Source organism: Cucumis melo, chromosome 6 (genome assembly GCF_025177605.1).
Source record: "Cucumis melo cultivar AY chromosome 6, USDA_Cmelo_AY_1.0, whole genome shotgun sequence".
Classification (NCBI taxonomy): Eukaryota; Viridiplantae; Streptophyta; class Magnoliopsida; order Cucurbitales; family Cucurbitaceae; genus Cucumis; species Cucumis melo.
In genome coordinates this window covers 624,330-646,617 of record NC_066862.1, presented here as the reverse complement: position 1 = coordinate 646,617, position 22,288 = coordinate 624,330, and the positions used below count along the sequence as shown (strand labels likewise).

Here is a 22,288-nt window from a genome sequence, read left to right as displayed (position 1 = left end):
AAAAAAAAAAGAAGTGGAAATTAAAGAAGAAAGAAGCAGAGCCACGGAACAATGAAGAATGAACATTCTCTCCGTTACCATCCAAACCAATTGCAATGGCAATTTAGCAAAAGGCTGAAGAAAAGGACCCACCTTATCCAATTCCCCTCCCGCCCCCCTTCCCTTCTTCGTTTTCATTTTCTCCTTCTTTTTCCTCCAATTCTAAATCCCATCATTCTTTTTCCCAAATAATACTCCATTTTTAACATTTGCCGTAAGGGATCCTCAGCTTTTCTGGGTTGTGGAGAATGAACGTCAAAGCTCCGGCGACGAGGACTCGGGTTGGGAAGTACGAGCTCGGTAAAACCCTCGGCGAGGGAACTTTTGCTAAGGTCAAGTTCGCAAAAAACGTCGAGAATGGTGATTATGTGGCCATTAAGATTCTCGACCGGGAAAAAGTTCTTCGCCACCGGATGGTCGAACAGGTTTGGTCGTCTTGTCTTATTTGTTTTTGTTGACTTCCTAGATTTTTTATTTGGTTGTTTATTGATGATGATGTTGGCAGATTAAAAGAGAGATTTCGACTCTCAAAGTGGTCAAGCATCCGAACGTTTGTAAGATTTATGAGGTACCACAATCCATTTTCCTTGGTTTTATTTCCTTGTACAGTAATACATACATTGTTGGTTTGCTTGTACAAATAACAGGTTCATGAAAGGTTATTAGGATAAGTTTGAGTTGGAGGGAATTGGTTAAGCCGCCTAGGATTTAAAACCCAGTCAGTTCTTTTGGGATACTAATGTATAGGGTTAGACAACATATGATTAGGCAAGTTATGCCTAAGATGGCTCATGCGTTCACAAATGAAAGAAAAAAATAATAATAAAGTATTCAAACTTTAAAGTCAATATATGGAATTTTTATAGTTTAATTATTTTGACTAAAGATCCCCTATCTATCGATCTACAAAATTACAAATGACCTGATATCATAGTTAGAATAAAATTAATTTGAGTGGATTTAAGGTATTTGTGTTTGATTCTAATGTTTGGTTATATTGTTATGGAGTCTTTGTCTGCACATTGCTTAGCTTTTCTAGCTTTAGCTTGGATTGTTGTTATTATACTTAGTCTTTGTCTATGTCTTGCCTTTGAACGGTCTTTCATTTTTAAATGAAAGCACTATTTCTCATTAAGAAAAATGGTTGTGGACTTTTCTTCTTACTTATTATTTATTATTTTTTTCTTTTCTAATCCTTATTCATATCTCCTTTTGGTTTTATGCGGCTTTTGTCATTCTTTACAATTTGCGTAGAGGGTTCCCCTTGTAGTTGTAAATATATGAGTTTTCTTCACCTAGGATATATGTTAATCTTAATTAGTTAAAAGGTTACATCTTAGCATGTTGGACGAGTAATATCAGTATTTTTGTCTATGAAAACTTCATTCAAGTTGGTCATTTACATTGCTAAATGCAGCAACAAGACCATATAAATTCAGTGGATTTCCGGTTAACATTTGCCTGGGGAAAAAAGAAAAGAAAAAAAGAAAGAGATTATTTAATATTGTATTTTTTTTTACATAGTAGTACTTATACCGTAAAATGGTGCCTCTGTAGCAAGATAAATAGTAGTTTTATTTTTCCCTTCTTTGTTCATAAAAGAGGAAAAAATCAGGTATAGATTCTTGTGAAAATTTGATGTGCTGGTTTATGGTCGAATGCCACTTTAAGTGAGAAGCAAAGAAGATACTTCCTGGATGCGTGTGTTTAAATTCTTCTGTTCTCGTTGATAGGTTATGGCAAGCAAATCAAAGATCTACATTGTTCTTGAGTATGTGGATGGAGGCGAGCTTTTTGACAAGATAGTAAGACATTGTTGATGAGATTCATATTCATATTCATATTTTACATCTGTACTTGGTTGTTCTCTATAGTTCCTTATCTAAATTTACTTTTGATAGTCTCCTAACCAAAGAGATTCTGTATTAGCACCCATTAGTACATTGTTAGATTTCTTGGGCATTTCCATTTATAGGCTGCAAAGGGAAGGCTTAAAGAGGATGAGGCAAGGAAATATTTCCATCAACTTATTAATGCTGTAGATTACTGCCATAGTAGAGGCGTGTACCATCGAGATCTGAAGGTTTTAACTGATATCCTGATCTTTTAAGAGACTCAACTTAGTGTTTGCAAATGAAATGGTGGTGTTTAGTTAAATGTTCTGTCTGCTTTTGCAGCCTGAAAATCTTCTTCTGGATTCACATGATGTTCTTAAAGTGTCAGATTTTGGATTGAGTGCATTTTCGCAGCAAGTACGAGTGAGTATTACTCATATATTTCCAGAACTTCTTCCAAGATTGTTTCTGTCCAGCGCTCAGTGTCTTCTTGCTACAGCTTGGTTTTTCTTCAGATGTTTATAACTTCCAGATTTAACTTTAGTTTCTCATCTTGTGAACCTTTTTCCATTGAACTTTTCTTTGACAAAAATAAATACACTTCACGTCGGATGTCCCAAATGTAAATTGGGATTACTGCTTTCTTTTGGTATCATATTTTGCTCCTTCAGGCATTAGCTTTCTGTTTCATTTAATGTCAAGGGATCTTCAACTCTGTTATTGCAGGGGGATGGTCTTCTTCACACTGCCTGTGGGACCCCAAACTACGTTGCTCCTGAGGTTTGCACATATACTACTTCTATTAATCATTAGGAGGATATTTATATTTCTATATCTTAATAAAGATTGTTAATTATACTTCAAAACATGAGCTAAGTTTTTGCCTTTGCTTTTGACATACTATTTTAGGTCCTCAATGATAAAGGTTATGATGGTACATCTTCTGATCTTTGGTCATGCGGGGTCATTCTCTTTGTTCTTATGGCTGGTTTCTTGCCTTTTGACGAGCCAAATCTAATGTGTTTGTATAGAAAAGTCCGTCTTTGTTTTATTTTATTTTATTTTTTTTCCTACATACACAAACAGGGAACATTCTTAGAATATGTTTGGTATGAATTTCAGATTTCCAAGGCTGATTTTGCCTTTCCTTCGTGGTTCTCAAATGGTGCGAAAAAACTAGTTCGCCGCATTCTTGATCCAGACCCTACTACTGTAAGTTTATACCCCATACTCCTATTCTTTCTATTTTTTGTGTGATCTTCTGTAATTATCAGAAAAGAAGTGATTTAACTGTTACATTTTTTCAACTCTCATTTTCTTTCATTACTCTAGCGAATATCAATAGCAGAAATTCAAGAAGATCCATGGTTCAAGAAAGACTACACACCTGCTCATTTTGAAGTGGAGGAGGATATAACTCTTGATGATGTAGATGCCGCTTTTAGCAGCTCGAAGGTGAGAATTTTATCACAAAACAATGTCTTTGAGCGACAGATTAATGTAGTGGAAATGAGAGTTAAGAAGTTCTCATTACTGGCATTATCATTTTTTATGCATGTGGTGGATGGATGTTCATGCTCTTGAAGATATATCAGACAAGAGAAATATTTGAAAACAAACATAGTCGATCATATCAAAATCGTCCCTGAGTAAAAGTTTAGTTCATAATTTTAATACTTCTTAACTCTCTTCTTTTTTATTTATTTATTCTTTTCCATACACACTTGATTCTATCATATAAAGTTCCTTCTGATGTTTCTTTTCAATTTTAATTCCAGGAGCATCTTGTTACCGAAAGAAAAGAGAAGCCAGTGTCCATGAATGCTTTCGAGCTTATCTCTAGGTCACCCGGTTTTAGTCTTGAAAATCTATTTGAAAAGCAGAAGGTACGTTTATAGTAGGTAGTACTATCTTATTGAGATCTCATTAATGGATCGATCAATCATAATGAGCCTCAATTGCAAACATAATCGAATTGATTTTATTCCTGTTGACTTAGAATTATAAATTTGTCACATACCTGACTAAACTTGTAAGCCGAAAAATTTCCTGATGATGTGATAATTTTGCAATAACTGAGCTGAGGATAACGCATTTCTTGAGGGGTATGCGCACCACAGATCGGTTAGATGATTATTTTGTTGGAGTCCATCAATTCTCTTGATAAAAGTTTTTTTTTAGACTGTTGCAAAGAGAGAAACTCGTTTTACTTCGCAAAGCCCTGCAAACGAGATCATGTCGAAGATTGAAGAAACTGCAAAACCGATGGGTTTCAACGTACGAAAACGGGACTATAAGGTAACCTTTTATTGAAAGATGTGTAATACATAATATGATTCCTGAGATGAGTATTGTTAGAACTATTGTAATGAGGTATAATCCCACTGCAGATGAAGTTGCAAGGTGACAAGACTGGGAGGAAAGGACACCTCTCCATAGCTACTGAGGTATAAAAGTCTAATATTATTACTGGTTAATATTAAAAACTATTTTCATACATCGACCTTGTACCGATATGATGTGCAAGGACAAAATTCTAGGGAGTCTTAGTTCTGAATAAAAACATAAATTGGCCTCATCATCATCAGGCTTCATTCTGTCAACATCTGATCTGATGCCAATTGTTTTTGCCCTTTGAACTCCAGGTCTTTGAAGTGGCTCCTTCCTTGCATATGGTGGAGCTTCGGAAAACAGGGGGCGACACGCTCGAGTTTCACAAGGCATGTTATCAGTAATTTTATTTGAAATTGGAAAGTAAATACCTCATTCCAAAGCTTAATGGCACAAATACTGTATATGCTAATGTTCTTTTTCATTTGCATATGGCAGTTCTATAAGAGTTTCTCTTCAGGATTAAAAGACATAGTGTGGAGAACTGATGAAAATACCGTAGAAGGAAGCTAATATCTCTCCTCTTCATAACGCTGCTGTTATGAAGTTGATTCCTGAGGTCATTGCGGGTATTTCCTTCCTGTCGTCACTTCATCGATGCCAATACAAAGAACTACACATGTTGGAGAAGTCTAAGAAAATTTGTACTTTTTCTTGTTTCTCATAACTCATTAAATACAGTAATTGTACAAATAATCAAAAACTGTAATAAAAGAAGTGATTTCATGCAAGACTACTTTTGCTTTTGCATAATCCAATGTCTTCAAATATAAATAATCACGCACTTTCATGTTGGTGCTTTTGAATTAACTTTTTAAGTGTTATAGACTTTTTAAGTGTTATAGACTTTTTAAGTGTTATAGACTTTTTTTCATTTATAAACACTTTTCTAGACACTTTGAAAGTCAATCAAAACATTCAAAAACCGTATCTTCAAATATTTCCCAACCACCATCGGGTACAACTTACAAGAAAGGAATTTCTCCCATTAACTTTTAATTCCTTCATCAAGGTCAAATTAGGCAAGTTGGTCACTTAATACTATAATTAATTAGATCTCTTTAATAGTAATTAACTAACAATAACTAATATTAATAACCGTCCTTGGTTAAGGTTGTATGTAAAGTATTTATTTCTTCACGTTCACTAAAGTTTTACCTGAAAAAATGGATTCAAAACAGTTCAGGGATGAATGGAGGAGTTTAGTTTAAGAATAACAGAGAAAAGAAAGCCTACAAATATCATAAAAATATAGGGATCATTTGGGGCAAGCATTATCTAGAATTATAATAATCACTTCTTACTACAGTATTTACCATTTACTATAATTTTTTTACTGTTTGACATTTATTGTTTTTTTTTTTTATTTTTTATTGTTGTGTCTACTATTTCCTCGTCAAACTAAAATAGCATACGTACCAAACAAATACTGTTATAACCAAAACTAAAATAAATCTACACTTCACACAAACTATTCTAACCAAACTATAATAATTCACATTTTTCCCAAACATTTCCATACAATACATGATGATCAAAGAGAGAATCTAGGGGTAGTTCAATCATTGATAGTTTAAGAAACTAAAATGAAATGAGATAAGAGTCTGCCTTCCCTAGCATAGAGTAAATTGGATCCAAGAGTCAAAAAGAAAATAGAAGGAATAATGGGAGGGAGTTGGAATCGTTGTCAAAACCCAACCCTACTTTTATTAACAAAATGGTTATCCATCAAATCCAACTTTCATGAAATTCAATCAATACTCCCTACATTTGTTTATTAATTTCTAAACTAAGTAACAATTTAATCTATTTACTTTAAATTTGTAATTTAAGGTGTGGTCAAAATTTCCATGTCATTTTGCATTATAACAATTTAGTTTATAGTTTATAAAAATATTTGGTCACTAATCAATTTATATGTAAGACATTTCATTATATTTTACAAATAGTTTTTACCATTAAAACTAAATCGTTACAAATTTATTGCACTACAAACATTGAATTGTTACGTACTAGAATTTAGAGACTAAATTATTACAAAATTTGAGACATAAACTAAATTGTTACAAAAATATTTACAGACTATGAAAGTACATGTTTTCGAACCATAATATTCTACGATGAGAAGAAAATAGTATTCAAATTAACAAGAAAGGGAGAAGAGGAGAGACATAACAATCCTTGGTTTGGTCGTGTGTAATTAAGAGAAAGGCTAACCGAGAAAGGAAAGGTTGGGCTCTGTCGTCTCTGTTTTGAGTCTCCGTGGAAAGACAAACTAAACCCAAAATAAGCAACTTGTTTTATAGCCCATGGTCCCAACTTTGTTTCAAACGTACGCACAGTAGTCCTACGAAAAGAGTGACATCACCGATAGTAATGGCATCCTTCCAATACAAGATTCAAAATTCAATAAAGTTAACATGAAAATGCCTCAAAAAGAAAAAACGGTGATGGGAGTAACATTTAGGAGTAAAAAAGGTTTAGGCATTGGCAAATTATATTGATTCATATCTAAAGAAAATAAAAAATAAAAAATAAAAGAAGAAGAAGAAGAAGAAGAAGCAAAAGCTAGATGGAAGAACTAAGTCGGACATGGAATTCTGTTTAGCATGGAGATAAACATTTATCCAATCCAAATGAGGGCTGCTTAGCTAACCATAAGAGCACGGAGAGAGATGTCATTAAAGAAGATATGCAAATAAATATCTAACTACCAATCTCAAAACCACTACAATTTGAAAAGGATTTCTCCATTAATTAAGTTCCTTATTAGAAAGGTCTTTCTCTCCAACTTACTTGCAGAGGTGTGTGGTTGTTGAGCTATCTCACCATTCTTGGAACTACTCCCATTTATTTTCTGCACACCCTCTCCTTCCTTCCTTCTTTCCCTTCACTCTTCTTCTATTCTTTATATCTATTCTTGCTTGGTGCCGCCAGGTGCCAAACCCTCTCTACCTCTTTGTCTCTCTCTCTCTCTCTCTCTCTCTCTCTCTCTCTCTCTGTGTTTCTCACTACCCAACCATCTGGAAGTTTGAAAGGGTGAAAGTCTTTGCCTTCATTAATTTCTTCCTCTATCCCTCTTCTTCTCTGAAAATGGCCTCCTTGTGTTTATATAAGCTGGTGTACATAGTTTTCTTCAACAAGGGTGAGATTTGAGAGAGTGCTGCACAAAGACTATCACAGAGAAATTAGCAAGACGTATATGGAGAGCATAGAGATGGATACAGAGAGATTAACGGCAGAAATGGAGCTTAAGGACTCCTCTTCCATCCTTATCAGAATCCGGCAACGGTTGCCGGACTTTCTACAGTCAGTCAAGCTTAAATATGTAAAATTGGGATATGGGTACTCATCCAACTCTGCCACTACTCTTATGTTCCTTGTCATTTTGCCTCTGTTTATTTCCCTCGCTATTCAACTTTCCGGTTTCAAACTCTTCCGGGTATCTGAGTTACTGCCGACCACAAGATTACAATATGAGATTGATGCAACTACGGCCATAGCCGGTTTGCTGTCGATATTTCTCCTCGGCTTCTACTGTTCCAAGCGATCCACGCCGGTTTATCTGGTAGAGTTTGCCTGTCACAAACCAGCGGACGTGAGGAAGATGACGGTGGACAGCTTCCTGGAAATGAGTGCAGAGAGCGGTGCCTTTCAAGAGGATGCCCTTAAGTTTATGTCGAAAGTAGCAAAACGAGCCGGTCTTGGCGACGAAACCTACTTGTCGAGAGGAATTACTTCTCGGCCGCCGAATTTGTGTCTTGACGAAGCACGCTTCGAAGCGGAGACTGTAATGTTCGGCGCACTCGATGCTCTCTTCGAGAAAACCGGCTTGGACCCGAGTGAAATAGGAATTCTAATCGTTAATTGCAGCTTATTCAACCCCATACCATCGCTGTCCGCCATGATTGTGAACCACTACAAGCTTCGAACCGACGTTAAAGCCTACAATCTCAGTGGAATGGGATGTAGCGCAAGCCCTATCTCGATTACGCTTGCTAAGGACCTTCTCAACGCTAACCCCAACACGTACGCCGTAGTTGTGAGCACCGAAAGTATAACCCTAAATTGGTACTTTGGTAACGATCGCTCGATGCTGATCAGCAATTGTCTGTTTCGGATGGGAGGAGCCGCCGTGCTGTTATCAAACAAGCACACGGATCGATCCCGCTCAAAATACGAGTTGATTCACACGATTCGGACTCACAAAGGAGCTGACGACGAAAGCTATAATTGCGTTTATCAGAAAGAGGACGAGGAGGGGAAAATTGGAGTTTCACTCGCGCGCGAATTAATGGCGGTAGCAAGTGAAACATTAAAGACGAACATCACGACTCTAGGCCCTTTGGTACTACCATTTTCAGAGCAATTCGCCTTCTTCGTCTCTATGTTGAAAAAGAAAGTACTGAAAGCAAAGGTGAAACCGTACGTACCAGATTTTAAGCTCGCATTCGAGCATTTCTGTATCCATGCCGGCGGAAGAGCGGTGCTGGACGCTCTGCAGAAGAACCTCCAACTGAGTGAATGGCACATGGAACCCTCGAGGATGACGCTGTACCGATTTGGAAACACATCGAGTAGTTCCTTGTGGTACGAATTGGCATACACAGAAGCAAAGAATCGCGTCACAAAAGGCCACCGTATCTGGCAGGTAGCTTTCGGAGCCGGATTCAAGTGTAACAGCGCAGTTTGGAAGGCGCTGAGAGAAATTCCGGCGACCGAGTGCGACCGAGTTAACCCATGGATCGATTCAATCGATAACTTTCCGGTGAAGGTTCCTGTTGAATAATCATAGCGTCGTAATGCAAACACTTCTCCACCAACATATCCACGTTGGATATTATGAACGAATGTGGGTCCTCTCTTTTAAACAAAAACAAAATCAAAATATTTAAGTTTATTTATTTTTGTTTCCTTTTTTTTTTTAATCCGTTTATTTTATTTATTTCTCTTTTTTCTATTAAAAAAAAAAAACAAACAAACAAACGTCAAGAAAGTGTTTGAGTAATTATATATTAAAAAAATAAATGCTTAAAAATCAAATGTTTTAGGTTATTATATAACCATCTTTCCACATTATCGGCTAAATTCAATTTTGCATTAGTTGGATTTTGAAATTCGTTCATAGATTAAGATATAATTTTATAATAAATATTAAGAATTGGGAAAGAAAGATCGAGTTATTATATAAACTTCAACCCAACTTAAGAAGTTAGTGGAACAAACCGTCCCACCCTAAGTAATTATACTTAAAAAATAAAATATAAGGTTTGTATGATTCAATTATATTTGATTAGATGGTTATTTTATGTATTTGTACACTTCATCTGATTTCAATATAACATCAATCCACTAGTTTTGTATTATTGCATTGCACCTGATTCTCTATCTATTGAAAAAAAACTTCATATTATTTTTATTTTGGAAATACAGAACAGAACAAACACTACAAAATAAGAATATGATTTTACATACAAACTTCCCATTAAATCTAAATCTTTCTCACTCTAAAGTTATTGAATTCACCCATCAAAATAATCTTTAAATATATTTTGTTCATCCATCTTCACATGCCTAAATTTATTCATTATAATAAGGATACAATATTTGTAAATTAAAGATTATTACATTACAATTTGTAATTAGATACTTAAACGAGTTACATAAGAGTATTTTCCTTGTAGCAAACTAAATGTTGTCTTCTACCTTTGATAAGAAATAAAACCTTTTACAACCGATTTGGGCACAACTCACCAAATCTCTAAATAAGAATCAATTAAAAACTTCTGCATTATTTTCATAGAAGATCTAAAAACCATATAGCTTGCCTACAATTTTAATGATGGGTGAGGGTGGGTCTTGACATGTGATTTATTTTCTATCAACAATTTAGTCAAATTAATTGATTGCTACATCTAAACCTCTCTTAGACTCTTCCTCAATAAATCATCTTGGAACTTATTTCAGGTTTATATTAATAGGTTCAAATCGTTCTATTTTCTATCTTGATAAAAATAAATAGTTAGTTTTATGTCTTTTACGACTCTAATATTTATAACTATAAATAAATATTTTGAGTTAAACTATTTCATTATGATTTTATAGTTTGTTTCCGATAATCATTTTTTTTTTTTCTTGTTTCTTTAAAACTTTGTTAGAATCCAAGTAAAGACAAATGTGATGCATTTCGACGTCTTTGTAGTTTTGTTTTGTTTTGATATCGAAGTTTTAATAAACACAAACCTCTACCTAATACCTAAATATAAATATAGTATGTGATGTCTTTACCTATATCTGGTTGTGGGACTAACTCAATAAAGCAGTTTAAAAATGACAGCTACCCATTAAATGGGTTTATTAAAATGAGCTCAAACAAATAAATAAAAACATTTCATGTTAGAACATAATTTAATTAAATACGTGTATTATTGGTTCTTAAAGTTAGATTTATTCATTTATCTCACACATTAAAATAAAAGCGTTCTTGTTTTTCTAAGACCATGAGTTGATTAGAATAATATTGATTTCACAGAATACTCTAGAATTGATTATCATACCATCAAACTTAATTTTAAATTATTAAGAACCATATTTTGAATTCTTCAGAAACAATGTTAATTAAAACAAAATTGCATTTAAATATGTAACATAAAATATAAAATTTATTTTGAACATATTTGAGAGCATAGTTACATCCAAAATGTTCTAAACCACAAGAAACAAGAGGCTAAAACACTTGTAATGATCTACAAGCAAATTCATACCGTAGCCTATTATTTTTCCTCTCAATCTCTCTTAGCATCTAACTAAAACTTAGGAATAAATAAGTTCACTCTTCCACAGGCAAGAAATATAACCAACGCAGATTAACAAAAGACAATTGAACAAAAATGAAGTTATCCTTCACCAATGATTACACATCATTTCCACCTTGGAAAGAACACCAAGAACAATAGGAGAGAGAACAGAAGATTTAAAATTTGAGCAGAACTTTTCAACTGCATCGCTTTGGTACACATAAGTTCTTTGTTTAACTCTATGTTAATAAGAATTGCCACAAAAGCAAATCATCCTCCAATTTATCCTGAAAAAGGATCTCAATGCAATCTTTTCTCAGTCATTCAAAACCTCTCAGCTCTCTCTTATGTTCAGTTTCTTTTACATTCTGTTTCTGAGTGGGGATCTTGTTATTTCCTGTGATTTAGCCTAAGGACCCATTGTCTTCAGTTCTTTATAATTAATAGGGTCGATACCTTCTGCCACGGTTGACATCATCACTACTGCTACTACCTCCTGAACGACCCATTGTTCCACCTGATCCATTGCTCCTCTCACTTCTTCGAGATCGAGAAGGGGGCATTGGTACTCCAGGTTGCTGACTGCATTCATAAGTGACAATATATACAATTTACAATTATATATATATATTTATATATATATAATGGACTTCAAACCATGTAAGGGTGATATCTTACAGAACATAACCAATTCGACCATCTGGTAAAACCATTGGTACCATCTGCATTCCGGCTGGCATTGGTCCCCTACCATAAATCATTGGCTGTTGCATGAAAAAAAAAATCCATGAGACTAATGTGGAGGAAAAAAGATGATATTTCATTTCTTTTCTTTTCACTTTGGGAGATGCACCTAACCGAGATGGTGCAATATAATTTTTTTAGATAAGAAAGAAAAAAATTACCTGATGGAAGCCAGCAGTAACACCATACCCACCAATGGAACCATATGGGTTTCCACCATAACCACCGTATCCACCATGAAGAAGATGGTTGGGATAACTTCCAGATATATGGGAATAGGCCCCATCTGATTTTTTATCACTTTGAGGCTTTGCAAGAACAACCTCCAAAAGTTGGCCTGCAGATTAAAATCTCTGAAGATTATACTTTGGGTTGCAATTGCAAGAAAAAAGTTCAAACAAAGCACTTCTGGGTCCCTTTTATCATCACTTTTTTTCTTTATAGAACATTGTCAAATACAACAGATCTGTTTAGACAACTTGACACTGGTGATTCTTCCTACTTTACTTTTAAATGTTGAGGATATGCTGTAACTGAAATTACATACATAAGTTGAACAGATCGTCCAATTCAGAAAAAGAGTGGCTCACTGAAAAGTCTGCAGCCTAATTTGTTTATGCATGTGCACATCAACGAGTAGAAATAAAAGCCAAAATATGTTTTATCGTTTTTCGTAAAGAAAAGGGAATGTTATTGTTCATTTGAGATATAAAATATAAATCTCCGAGAATATAAAAACTAAACCTTCAATTTCATATTTCTCTGTCTCTTTAACAGCCTTCAATGCACTTGACCTCTCAGCATAATGGATGAATGCAAAATCCCGTTTACTACTCCCAGCTTTGCCAGGTGGCATATTCACTTTTGTCACTTCCCCATGCTGCTGAAACAATTCTTTCAGTTGCTCAGTAGTAGTATTCTCAGGTATGTTTTTCACATAAAGAGCCTTCACCTGCAATCCATAATGTTGTAGATCAACAAAAACTTACTGGCACAAATAAATAAAACCAGGAAATCAATGTCAAAACAAAACAAGCCTTTATAGACTTCACCAATTACAATGTAGTACTCAAACTATTACGTGCTTTTAAATATCTTCCTGTAATGAAGACTAAATTATATTTCATATTATAATTCAATTCTTTCAAGTACACCTCAATAGACAGTCATATAACTATTTCATGGAGAGAAATGAAAGAATGTTCAAGACCATATAACTATTTCTATTTCATCTTCAGCTTTATTTCAGTATTCCTTATTAGTTGTTGTGGGGGAGCAGGAGCATGCATAGGTGAGAAGGTTGAACAAAGGAGAACCAAAAGCTTTATGATTAGGTTTTCCTTTCTTTACTTCATTTAACTATGGCATAAGAGTAGACAGACTAATGGTTTGTTAAAAATAATAGTTACAATTCACTAAAGCTTGTCAGTGGCCAACTAGGATTAGTGAGGTGCAGCAGACTATTCTGTCAGGGTTTTGTACTAGGATTAGTGAGGTGCAGCTTGGTTCAAAGAGAAATTTAGGCAATTTCCTTCAAAATCACCATGATGAGCATCTCTTTGTAACCACATTTACTTGCTCAAAGTTCAGTTGGTCAATCAATATATTTTTGTGGCTCGAATATTTCAAATCCGGTTGCCTTGCTTGGTAATTGAAATTGAAAAAACAAAACAGCACGAAGCATGACTTTTCTCTGCCCATTAACAGTTTTGGTTTACTCTTTTAACCTTAGTACCACAGTTTTTAACAGAATTCCAGTTGATATAAAATCTCAAGGAACTTGAAGATGCCATTCAGATCACGTATAATTTTCTCCAGTCATGATAACTTGATTACCTGAGCAGCAGCAGTGTTATCAGGCATACTTTTTGGATCAGCCCAACTAACAGTTGGAGAATTTCCATCCAGCTTAAAATTTGCACTCGACATTTTCTGCCTTGAATAATCAGCACATGCATTGTTATAATACAGAACAAATGCAAATCCACGATTTCGATTTGGGTTCTGAGGATCCTGCAATAGGTTATACAGAAGAAAGCACATAAAGCCTCGATAACCATTGATTTCTAGAAAAGAAGATGTACAAATTTGCAACTCCACCTTAATAAGCTCAATGTTTTCAACTCCAGGGCCAACCCCTTCTATAAGTCTCCTAAACTCATCATCTGTCCAACTTTTTGGGACATTACCAATAAATAGTCTGTGTTTAGAATCTGACAGAGAACACCTTATCGTTTTACCCTGTAGTGTGAAGGACGAACTAAAATCAATTTTAAATTATCAATGATGGAGATGTGAAAAAGAGCATCTTTGATGCTTTTGAAACATAATAAAGTAACAAGGACATCAAAGTCTTGAGGAATCCCACAACTACCTTGACTTCTTTACCATGCAAATCCTCTATAGCCTTTTGTGCTGCCTCTTTGGTTTTAAACGCTATAAAAGCATAACCTTTGCTTTCACCAGAATCTTTGTCTTTTATTATCCTTATCTGCAAAACAATTGTGTTACAGAACGTACCTCTAAAATCAAAGGTCCAAAGAAAGGAAGAAAGAAAGAGCACGAGAGAGAATAAAAACTGCAGACCTCAAATATTTCTCCTAGGGATTCACACATCTCTCTCAAATCTTCTTCTAAGACATCACGTGAAAGTCCACCAATAAAAACTTCAGATCCATGAGGAGGAAGGGCAAGAAGCTGAGCATGCTTCTCAAGTTCATCTTCATCTAATAAAGAAGCCGACTTTTCTCTATTTTCTATAGATTCTACGGATAAGTTGTTTCTACCATCTCCTGAAAATTTATCTTCTGTGTCGGTCCCAACTTGAGGCTCTTCGCTTACTTCTTCAACATCCTCTTCCGGAAGTTCACCAGCTCTCCTATCTACTCCGTCCTCATCTACATGTTCCTCTACATCATCATCCATCTCTTCCATGTAATTGTCCTCTTCAAGATCCACCCGCTCCTCAACTTCTGAAGCATCTGCCATGACTGCTTCACGCCACAGATAGTGTCATTCAACAAACAAATTTGATAAGCACAAAATCACCTGTAATATAGTGAATGCATTTACATTATAAATATGGCTAGAGTGCATCAGTAACTAGTAAAAGGTAAATGAATAAAATAAATAAATAAATAAATATCAGAATGAAAATATGCCCATTTCATTTCATTGAATATACATAGAAACAACATCAGTAGGAGTTCAATTTAGATTATATGGATAAGAATCAGCGGAATTAAGAATTTTTAAAGTAAAACACTTTCTCTAAGATGGTGAAATTCTAAAAACTCAAACGAAGGAGCAGAGGAGATAAAATACGATGTCTGCCCACAGAATTACAAAATAAAATCCATCGGCACATAAGCCTGACTCGTGTTTCATCAACTAGTGTGGTTCGTTTCAAAGACATCCGATCCCAAGGTACATAATAAACAAAACACAGCCCCCAATATGCGACAGACAGAATACAACGAAAATGAAACACCTCAGTTTTCCAATAAACGAGACCCATAATCAAATAGCAACAGACAAAGCGAGAAACGAATGGGGATTGCAAAAATCTAACATCCTATTGAAGAAAACAAACCTAAATGGGAGTGGTATGAGACCTAAACACAAATAAGCAGGATAAATCTCGCCAACATGCGCATTGGGTGGCAGCTAAAGAAACCAAAAACCATAAGGAAAACACACCACTATAAACAATTCGATCAATATCACATCTAGACACCTTAAGGGACTGAAAAGTGAAGAACCCAGGTAATGAAATAGGGAGAAAGGCGAAAGAAGTCACAGTAGGAGCCTTGAAAGCCATACCAGTGAAGTGAAGGATTCGGAAGGTACAAGAATTGGAATATTGGTTGTGAGCGAATCCTTTTGTTTTCTGTATCTGGGTTGATTTCCTTTGGTTCGCTTGGGAACCTCAGAGAGAAGGGGAGAATCAGAGGTGCGTTAAGATATCTTAGAATGAGTTATTTCGATTCGGGCCTTTGTGTGCAGAAGACGAAGCCTCTCTGGGCTGAAACGACGAGGGCTTGAAGGCGGATGGGCTAAATTGGAAGCCGAATCTTCTATCTACTTAAACGTCGTCGTCTTCTTCCCTCGCGAATATTTTCTCTCTTCTCCGTTGCCGGGTTTGTGCGGCGAAATGTCCGAAAAGCCCTTTTTATACCAAAAATAGCTATTCGATTATTTGTTTCTAAAGCTACCCTCCAATTTCCAAATGCATGAAAATAAATATATAATTTTTTTAGGAAAGGGCTTTTCAGACATTTCCCTAAGAGGTTCCCCCCAAGCGAACCAAAGGAAATCAACCCAGATACAGAAAACAAAAGGATTCCCTCACAACCATTGTACCTTCCGAATCCTTCACTTCACTGGTATGGCTTTCAAGGCTCCTACTATGACTTCTTTCGCCTTTTTTCCCTATTTTATTACTTGGGGTCTTCATTTTTCAGTCCCATAGGGTGTTCAGATGTGCTATTGGTTCGTTTGATTTCTTTCTCCTTTTCAGCTCGAATTGCTAATAGTGTTATGTATTTTCCTTCTTTTATGGCTTTTGGTTTCTTTAGCTGCCTCCCGATGCGCACGTTGGCGAGATTTATCCTACTTATTTGTCTTTCTGTCTGATATTACTCCATTCAGGTATGTGTTTTTCAATAGTGTTTTGGGTTTTTGCCCATATTCCTTTCTGGCTTTGTCTTTTGCTATTTGATTCTGATCATTATTTGTTATTCTGTTTGATATTACTCCCATCTAGGTGGGTGTTTTTCACTCTGATCGTTTTAATCTTCCGACTGTGGTTGTCAGCCCGTACAACTCGAATTCTGTCAGCTCTGTCTTGTTTTCTCTCAGAACATTCAACAAACACTTGGAGCTCCTAACTTTTTCCACACGATGTGGAAAGTATGACCTGATTTTTTGCGGATTGTTTCTAGCTAACTACGTTGGATGGAAGAATGAGATCGAAGTTGTGTGCATTCTCGCTTCTGGGTCGTACGTATTTCAGTTGGTCTTCTATTAAATACGCCTACCATGTCAATCTCAGAGCTCTTACCAGTGTTACCATGGCCTCTGGTTTTAGTTCGTGGCCTACGCGCATTCATACTGTTGACGCTGCCACTGTACCGAACTCCAATATTGGGAATTTCTTCTCATTTGGCTTTTGTTCTCATTCTTATGTTTCTTCAAGCTCAAACCACGATATTTTGAATGCAACTCCGGAAGAATCTTGTCACTATGCTGCCGATAATGATCATGAGAGTGGCGATGATCATGATAATCTAGAAGAATGTGAAGAAGAGGACATGGACATCAATGACGAGTGTGTGATAAAAGATGTTGATGCCATTATGGATATATTTCGTGGGTTCAGGAATGTAAATCGAATTGAAGTGAAAAATAAGCTTGAGCATTGCTTTATTAAGGTCTCAGGAGAGTTGGTAGTAGCAGTACTTTCTCGAATCCGTAATGATTGGGAAGCAGCTTTCACATTTTTTGTTTGGGCTGGTAAGCAGCCTGGCTATGCCCACTCTGTACGTGAATATCATTCAATGATTTCAATTCTTGGGAAAATGAGAAAGTTTGATACGGCATGGGCCTTGATTGATGAGATGAGAGGAGGGACGGCAGGCTCTTCGCTAGTGACACCTCAAACCCTTCTAATCATGATTAGGAGATACTGTGCTGTTCATGATGTTGCAAAAGCTATAAATACATTCCATGCTCATAAAAGATTCGGATTTAACATTGGACTAGAGGAATTTCAAAGCCTTCTCTCTGCCCTCTGCCGATACAAAAATGTGAAAGATGCTGAATATTTGCTGTTTTGCAACAAAGATGTGTTCCCATTTAACACAAAGAGTTTCAATATTATCCTCAATGGATGGTGTATAATTGGGAGTCTTCGTGACACCGAGAGAGTTTGGAAGGAGATGACACGGAGAGGTATCAGTCATGATGCTATCTCATATGCAAGCTCCATTTCTTGTTATTCAAAAGTTCGCAACCTTCATAAGGTGCTCAAGCTTTTTGAAGATATGAAGCGAATGAAAATTGACCCTGATAGGAAAGTGTACAATGCAGTCATTCACTCTCTTGCAAAAGGTAGGTGTCTGAAAGAAGCGGCTGATCTCATAAAAACAATGGAAGAGAAGGGTATTATTCCAAATGTTGTTACTTATAACTCAGTTATCAAACCTTTATGCAAGGCCAGGAGATTTGATGAAGCTAGAGCGGTTTTTGAGGAGATTTTGCAGCGAGGCCTCTGCCCAACAATTCAAACTTATCATGCCTTCTTAAGATTCCTGAGAACAGAGGAAGAAATATTTGAGCTATTGAAGAAGATGAGAACAATGGGGTGCAATCCAACTGCTGACACCTACATAATGTTGATCAGAAAGTTTTGCCGATGGCGCCAGCTTGATAACGTTTCCAGAATATGGCATGAAATGAGTGAAAATGGAATTAGTCCTGATCGAAGCTCTTATATTGTCTTAATACATGGTCTCTTCTTGAATGGAAAACTAGAAGATGCACATAAATACTATTTGGAAATGAAGGAAAAAGAGTTACTTCCTGAACCAAAGATAGATGAGGTACTACAAGCTTGGCTTGCTGGTAGGTCAATGTTTCAAGAGAACCCATCAGATTGTTCTGGGGAAGGCAAAAACTCCAGATTGTTCCCCGAAAAGGATTTTCACCGACAACCTGAGATTATAAAGGGTTCAAGAGATCGTGGTTTCTCATTCTGGAGGCAGTAGAGTTTTGAGTCTATCTTAGCCCATCAATCTAGAGGTTCAAATGGTTTGTTAGGTCCTTAGAGTGATGACTTTTGTTTTGTCATCTCACAGTGGTCCTTTTCCTTCGTTATGCCATCTTTTAAACCATTTTACGCAATACCCTCGATCTAAGAGGCCGGAGATTCTAATCCACAACTTCACATGCTATTGAAATTGGAAAAGAGAATTGCGATGGTAAAAGATGTTATCATGTTATCGGATTAAGAAAAGAAAACTGCCAAGGACTGTCAATGGTAAATTATGCAACCTTCAGTTTAACTGCTTAAATACTTTAGGAAGTCATTTCAAACATATTATAAATGAGTTGTTATGCCTGTAACAAGAGTCCTAAGCCACAATACTATTCTTTGGTGTGGAGAGGACTATGGAACAACAAATTAATTTGATTTTTATCCAGGGTTCAGTGTTCTTGTAAGCACAAATATCCTACTCCAAGGGTTTAGGTTTGATTTCACTTTCTTCATTTGTTCTGCCACCAAGCAGGAGCTATTAACTTATAGTGTTATGCAATAACTTTGGTAGTTATAATTTTTTTTATATCAGATATGGCTAACATTTAGTTGTTTAGTTGTTGTTAAGGACTCATATCCCCTCAATCAAGTATATCAATAAGTAACTGTCAATAAGTGAATACAACTGAAATGGAGGAAATCCTCTCGGCTTTGCAAAATGCTGGAGATTCTAATCTCTATTTATGGTGAGAAACAACAATTTACAGTTTGCATGAATCCATAAACAAAGGGAAGAAGAAAATGTGGACTAACAAACATCAAAACTACCAAAACGTTCCAGATCTCATATTAAGCGGCCGCAAAAAATACACTCTTGAAAGAAAAAAAATGGCAAATATAAAGATAATAGAACACTGACACCAACAATGCAAGCAAAACTAAGCAGCAGCAATGGATGGCTTTGAAGCAGCAGAGAGTCTGGATCTCTTCTTTGCTAAACTCTCGCTGCGACGTTCTCTTTGCTCCTTCAACCTAGAGGCCAGGAGCTTCTGATACTCGGCAGCCTCAGACTTGGCCTTCGCAATTCTCTTCTTTTTCTCAGCAATTCTTCCTCGCTTCCTCTGCAGGGTCAGTGGAGTAACCAACCTCTGAATCTTGGGAGCTTTGCTAACCTTTTTGCCTGCCAATCAGATAAATCATCATAAACGAATCATAATATATGGAACTGAAAAACCAATTTGCATAAAATAAAATTCTATTAGTAGCCAAAATTAAACTGGGAGATTAGTCCAGTTACAAGGCACAATCCACTTGGATGTTCAACCAGGAGCAATTTGAGAACAATGTAATCCATCCAACGTCTAACGAAGGTTCAGTTCATCTAGAGACGTTGGAAAATACAAAGCAGGAATACATCCATCCAATAATCCAACTTGAGAAAAGTATTAAACCTCAACTAGTTCTTGCATAAGGCACAGTTGAAAAAAGTATTTCAAAGTGAAGAAAAAAGTGTTTTTGGATTGTTTTTCCAAGTACTTGCCAAAATGTTTTCGACTGTCTTTCAGCAGCATTTAGAACGTTAATCCAAATAATTCCTTAATTATTTATCATAAGTCCAACCACAAAAAGGAATCGTAAACCATACCAGATTTTGTGGTGAATGATCTACGGTATGTGTTAACATACTTTCGAACATCGTCCTCCTTTGACAAATTGAAAAGTTTGCGAATCTTGGAAGCCCTCTTGGGACCCCTCATTCTTGGTTTCTCAGTGTCTGTCAAGCCAGGAAGATCATTATCTCCCTTCTTCACAATAACCAGATTCAGAACAGAAAGGTCAGGGCTCACAATGCATCCACGCACAGACTTCCTTCTGCGTTCTCCATTGCGCCTACCATAACCGCGAAAACAAGGGGTTCCTGATCACAAAAATCAACATACATGCTTGCATTAGTTATAATAGTGCTATGAACTTGGATGAAATTACAAAAGAATATCCTGTCCAATGGATTAAAAAAAGTACACCCATTGTTACAAAAACGGGAGATCAATTTACACCAAATAAGAGATAAGAAAGTAATAATATACTAGACGGTTGCATTGTAATCTTGGATAGTGCAATAATCTGATGAAAATAAATAACAAAAGCCACAAATAGGTTTTTGGTAAGAAACTAAGCATTATTGAAATAAATGAAAGAAAAATGATGATATAAATAAAAGCCGCAAATATGATCAAATGGGCTAACTATGCATTCATTGGTATAAACAGCCCCACAAACCTCTGTGTAGCAAGAGACGGACACGACCAGGGGTCAAAACTCCCTGTTTCATTGGGAAACCCTGCTTGTCACAACCTCCCATAATCTTAAAAACATAGCCCTTGAATTCCTGTGAAAGAAAATCCTAAATCAGTAAACTCGGAGACAGCAACTAGAAACTAAGATCTCAATTATTGGATAGGGAGATAGAAGAGCACACACATACCTCTCCGAGGGAATCTCCAGTGACCTCCTGGGAGATCCTCTTGTCAAAAAAAGCACGGCTGAACAATGACAAAAGGATAGTTTTAGTACATGATGAAATTTATACCAGGTTTAAAATGATGGAAAACAAACAAAACAAACGAGAAGGGATAGCTAAGCAAAATTTCATAATCATTTGATATTTAGTTTTCTATTTTCCTAAATGAGGTAAAGATTTGAATTCTTAGCCAAATTCCAATTTTAAAAAAAAAAAATTAAAACTTTACAATGTTCAAAACTTGATGTAGATTTTGAAAACCTTGTAATACTAACATCTATTATTTATAATACATTATATAATACAAATTTTAATTTAACAAAAATGAATTAAGTTTATAACATGAAATACTACGTTTGTTTTTTTTAATATTAATATGCATTTGGTGCAGCCCGAAAACATTTTTAAAATAATAATTCAGTTCAAGCAGTGTGAATCTAATAATTCATATAAAACATCCCTAACAAACATGGCCTTAACGAAATACCATATAGCAAGACTAAACGGTAACTACAAAGTTTAAACGGCAAACATATCGAACAAACGATTTCAACACTACTCTACCGGTCAAGATGGGTCCATTTTATCTACTGTAGTATTATGCAACTAGAATCACAGTATTTGAATTAAAGATATACTTTTCAATATTCAATTAGACCAACCCCGTGTCCATATAATTATGCAATGTTAACAATATGAACATTCGACTAAAGATAGACAACAAACTCCACATTTAATGCACCACCGTTCGTCACATTGACAACAAATTGAAGAATAAGGGAATTTGAAATCTTACAGTTTCTGATCATCGTCGATTTCGAGCTTCTTCTGGCATCCAGTAGTCGGATTGGCGATATTAAACTGGAAACACGAAAACTCAAACTTAGTATGGAATTAAAACTAGAGAAAACAGTGGAGAAGAAGAGAAATTTAAGGGCTGAACCTTCATCTTCAAGGTTGTAGAAGTGGCGGCCGAAGATATCAAACAAATAAAGGGGTGAATTACGCCTAAAGCTTTGGGGTTTTAAATCTCTCCATAATACCTTACAATTTGTTGAAATACCATTTTTGCCCTCAAACACTTACTTTAGTTAAATTACAATTTTAACCTCTCAATTTTTTTTTGACAAATAATCCATAAATTAAAATTTGTTGAAATACCATTTTTGCCCTCAAACACTTACTTTAATTAAATTACCATTTT

The 22,288-nt window shown here is 35.7% G+C and overlaps 5 protein-coding genes across 11 annotated transcripts; 3 read left to right on the top strand and 2 right to left on the bottom strand.

The window, feature by feature from the left end:
- The first annotated feature begins 55 nt into the window (after positions 1-55).
- LOC103483145 (CBL-interacting serine/threonine-protein kinase 9) lies at positions 56-4,996 on the top strand. 3 transcript variants are annotated; one of them, XM_008439611.3, is made up of 14 exons: positions 56-464; positions 545-607; positions 1,773-1,844; positions 2,015-2,122; positions 2,217-2,297; positions 2,601-2,654; positions 2,784-2,909; positions 2,997-3,086; positions 3,207-3,329; positions 3,653-3,760; positions 4,056-4,172; positions 4,265-4,321; positions 4,520-4,594; positions 4,704-4,996. In XM_008439611.3, exons 1-14 carry the CDS (start codon positions 288-290, stop codon positions 4,776-4,778), a joined length of 1,326 nt encoding a protein of 441 aa, XP_008437833.1. In that variant the 5' UTR covers positions 56-287; the 3' UTR covers positions 4,779-4,996. The 3 variants fall into 3 exon arrangements, 2 of the variants coding, with proteins under 2 accessions (XP_008437833.1, XP_050941786.1); XR_007821530.1 differs by lacking the exons at positions 4,265-4,321; positions 4,520-4,594; positions 4,704-4,996 and adding an exon at positions 3,461-3,530 and having other exon boundaries at positions 88-464; positions 4,056-4,097; XM_051085829.1 differs by lacking the exons at positions 4,056-4,172; positions 4,265-4,321; positions 4,520-4,594; positions 4,704-4,996 and adding an exon at positions 3,461-3,529 and having other exon boundaries at positions 88-464.
- Positions 4,997-6,837: 1,841 nt separating this feature from the next.
- LOC103483144 (3-ketoacyl-CoA synthase 1) lies at positions 6,838-9,169 on the top strand. Its single transcript, XM_008439610.3, has one exon. The coding sequence runs from the start codon at positions 7,468-7,470 to the stop codon at positions 9,052-9,054; it is 1,587 nt and encodes a 528-aa protein (XP_008437832.2). The 5' UTR covers positions 6,838-7,467; the 3' UTR covers positions 9,055-9,169.
- A 1,962-nt stretch (positions 9,170-11,131) lies between these two features.
- Positions 11,132-15,889, bottom strand: LOC103483143 (heterogeneous nuclear ribonucleoprotein Q). 4 transcript variants are annotated; one of them, XM_008439608.3, is made up of 9 exons: positions 15,629-15,889; positions 14,393-14,796; positions 14,178-14,297; positions 13,907-14,047; positions 13,643-13,819; positions 12,551-12,758; positions 11,968-12,143; positions 11,741-11,826; positions 11,132-11,644 (listed from the first exon to the last, which is right to left on the bottom strand). In XM_008439608.3, the coding sequence occupies exons 2-9, from the start codon at positions 14,792-14,794 to the stop codon at positions 11,503-11,505; spliced, it is 1,452 nt and encodes a 483-aa protein (XP_008437830.1). In that variant the 5' UTR covers positions 14,795-14,796; positions 15,629-15,889; the 3' UTR covers positions 11,132-11,502. The 4 variants fall into 4 exon arrangements, with proteins under 4 accessions (XP_008437830.1, XP_008437829.1, XP_050941785.1 ...); XM_008439607.3 differs by having other exon boundaries at positions 14,393-14,854; positions 15,629-15,887; XM_051085828.1 differs by having other exon boundaries at positions 14,181-14,297; positions 15,629-15,887.
- A 149-nt stretch (positions 15,890-16,038) lies between these two features.
- LOC103483141 (pentatricopeptide repeat-containing protein At5g15010, mitochondrial) lies at positions 16,039-19,066 on the top strand. Of its 2 annotated transcripts, none has more exons than XM_008439604.3 (3): positions 16,039-16,191; positions 16,384-16,456; positions 16,622-19,066. In XM_008439604.3, exon 3 carries the CDS (start codon positions 16,771-16,773, stop codon positions 18,571-18,573), a length of 1,803 nt encoding a protein of 600 aa, XP_008437826.2. In that variant the 5' UTR covers positions 16,039-16,191; positions 16,384-16,456; positions 16,622-16,770; the 3' UTR covers positions 18,574-19,066. The 2 variants fall into 2 exon arrangements, with proteins under 2 accessions (XP_008437826.2, XP_016898996.2); XM_017043507.2 differs by having other exon boundaries at positions 16,572-19,066.
- Positions 19,067-19,273: 207 nt separating this feature from the next.
- LOC103483142 (40S ribosomal protein S6-like) lies at positions 19,274-22,099 on the bottom strand. Its single transcript, XM_008439606.3, has 6 exons — positions 22,028-22,099; positions 21,881-21,945; positions 21,049-21,106; positions 20,844-20,952; positions 20,209-20,481; positions 19,274-19,743 (listed from the first exon to the last, which is right to left on the bottom strand). The coding sequence occupies exons 1-6, from the start codon at positions 22,031-22,033 to the stop codon at positions 19,502-19,504; spliced, it is 753 nt and encodes a 250-aa protein (XP_008437828.2). The 5' UTR covers positions 22,034-22,099; the 3' UTR covers positions 19,274-19,501.
- Between the last annotated feature and the right edge of the window lie 189 nt (positions 22,100-22,288).

Coding starts and splice junctions, on each gene's coding strand:
- LOC103483145 (XM_008439611.3), top strand. CDS start 288: ATGAACGTCAAAGCTCCGGCGACGAGGACTCGGGTTGGGAAGTACGAG. Junction 465..544: donor GCCACCGGATGGTCGAACAG/GTTTGGTCGTCT, acceptor TGATGTTGGCAG/ATTAAAAGAGAGATTTCGAC. Junction 2,910..2,996: donor TAATGTGTTTGTATAGAAAA/GTCCGTCTTTGT, acceptor TATGAATTTCAG/ATTTCCAAGGCTGATTTTGC.
- LOC103483144 (XM_008439610.3), top strand. CDS start 7,468: ATGGAGAGCATAGAGATGGATACAGAGAGATTAACGGCAGAAATGGAG.
- LOC103483143 (XM_008439608.3), bottom strand. CDS start 14,794: ATGGCAGATGCTTCAGAAGTTGAGGAGCGGGTGGATCTTGAAGAGGAC. Junction 12,759..13,642: donor ATAACACTGCTGCTGCTCAG/GTAATCAAGTTA, acceptor TATGGATTGCAG/GTGAAGGCTCTTTATGTGAA. Junction 12,144..12,550: donor AGAGAAATATGAAATTGAAG/GTTTAGTTTTTA, acceptor TTTAATCTGCAG/GCCAACTTTTGGAGGTTGTT.
- LOC103483141 (XM_008439604.3), top strand. CDS start 16,771: ATGAGATCGAAGTTGTGTGCATTCTCGCTTCTGGGTCGTACGTATTTC.
- LOC103483142 (XM_008439606.3), bottom strand. Junction 21,107..21,880: donor ATCGACGATGATCAGAAACT/GTAAGATTTCAA, acceptor GTCATTGTTCAG/CCGTGCTTTTTTTGACAAGA. Junction 20,482..20,843: donor CCGTCTCTTGCTACACAGAG/GTTTGTGGGGCT, acceptor TTTTGTGATCAG/GAACCCCTTGTTTTCGCGGT.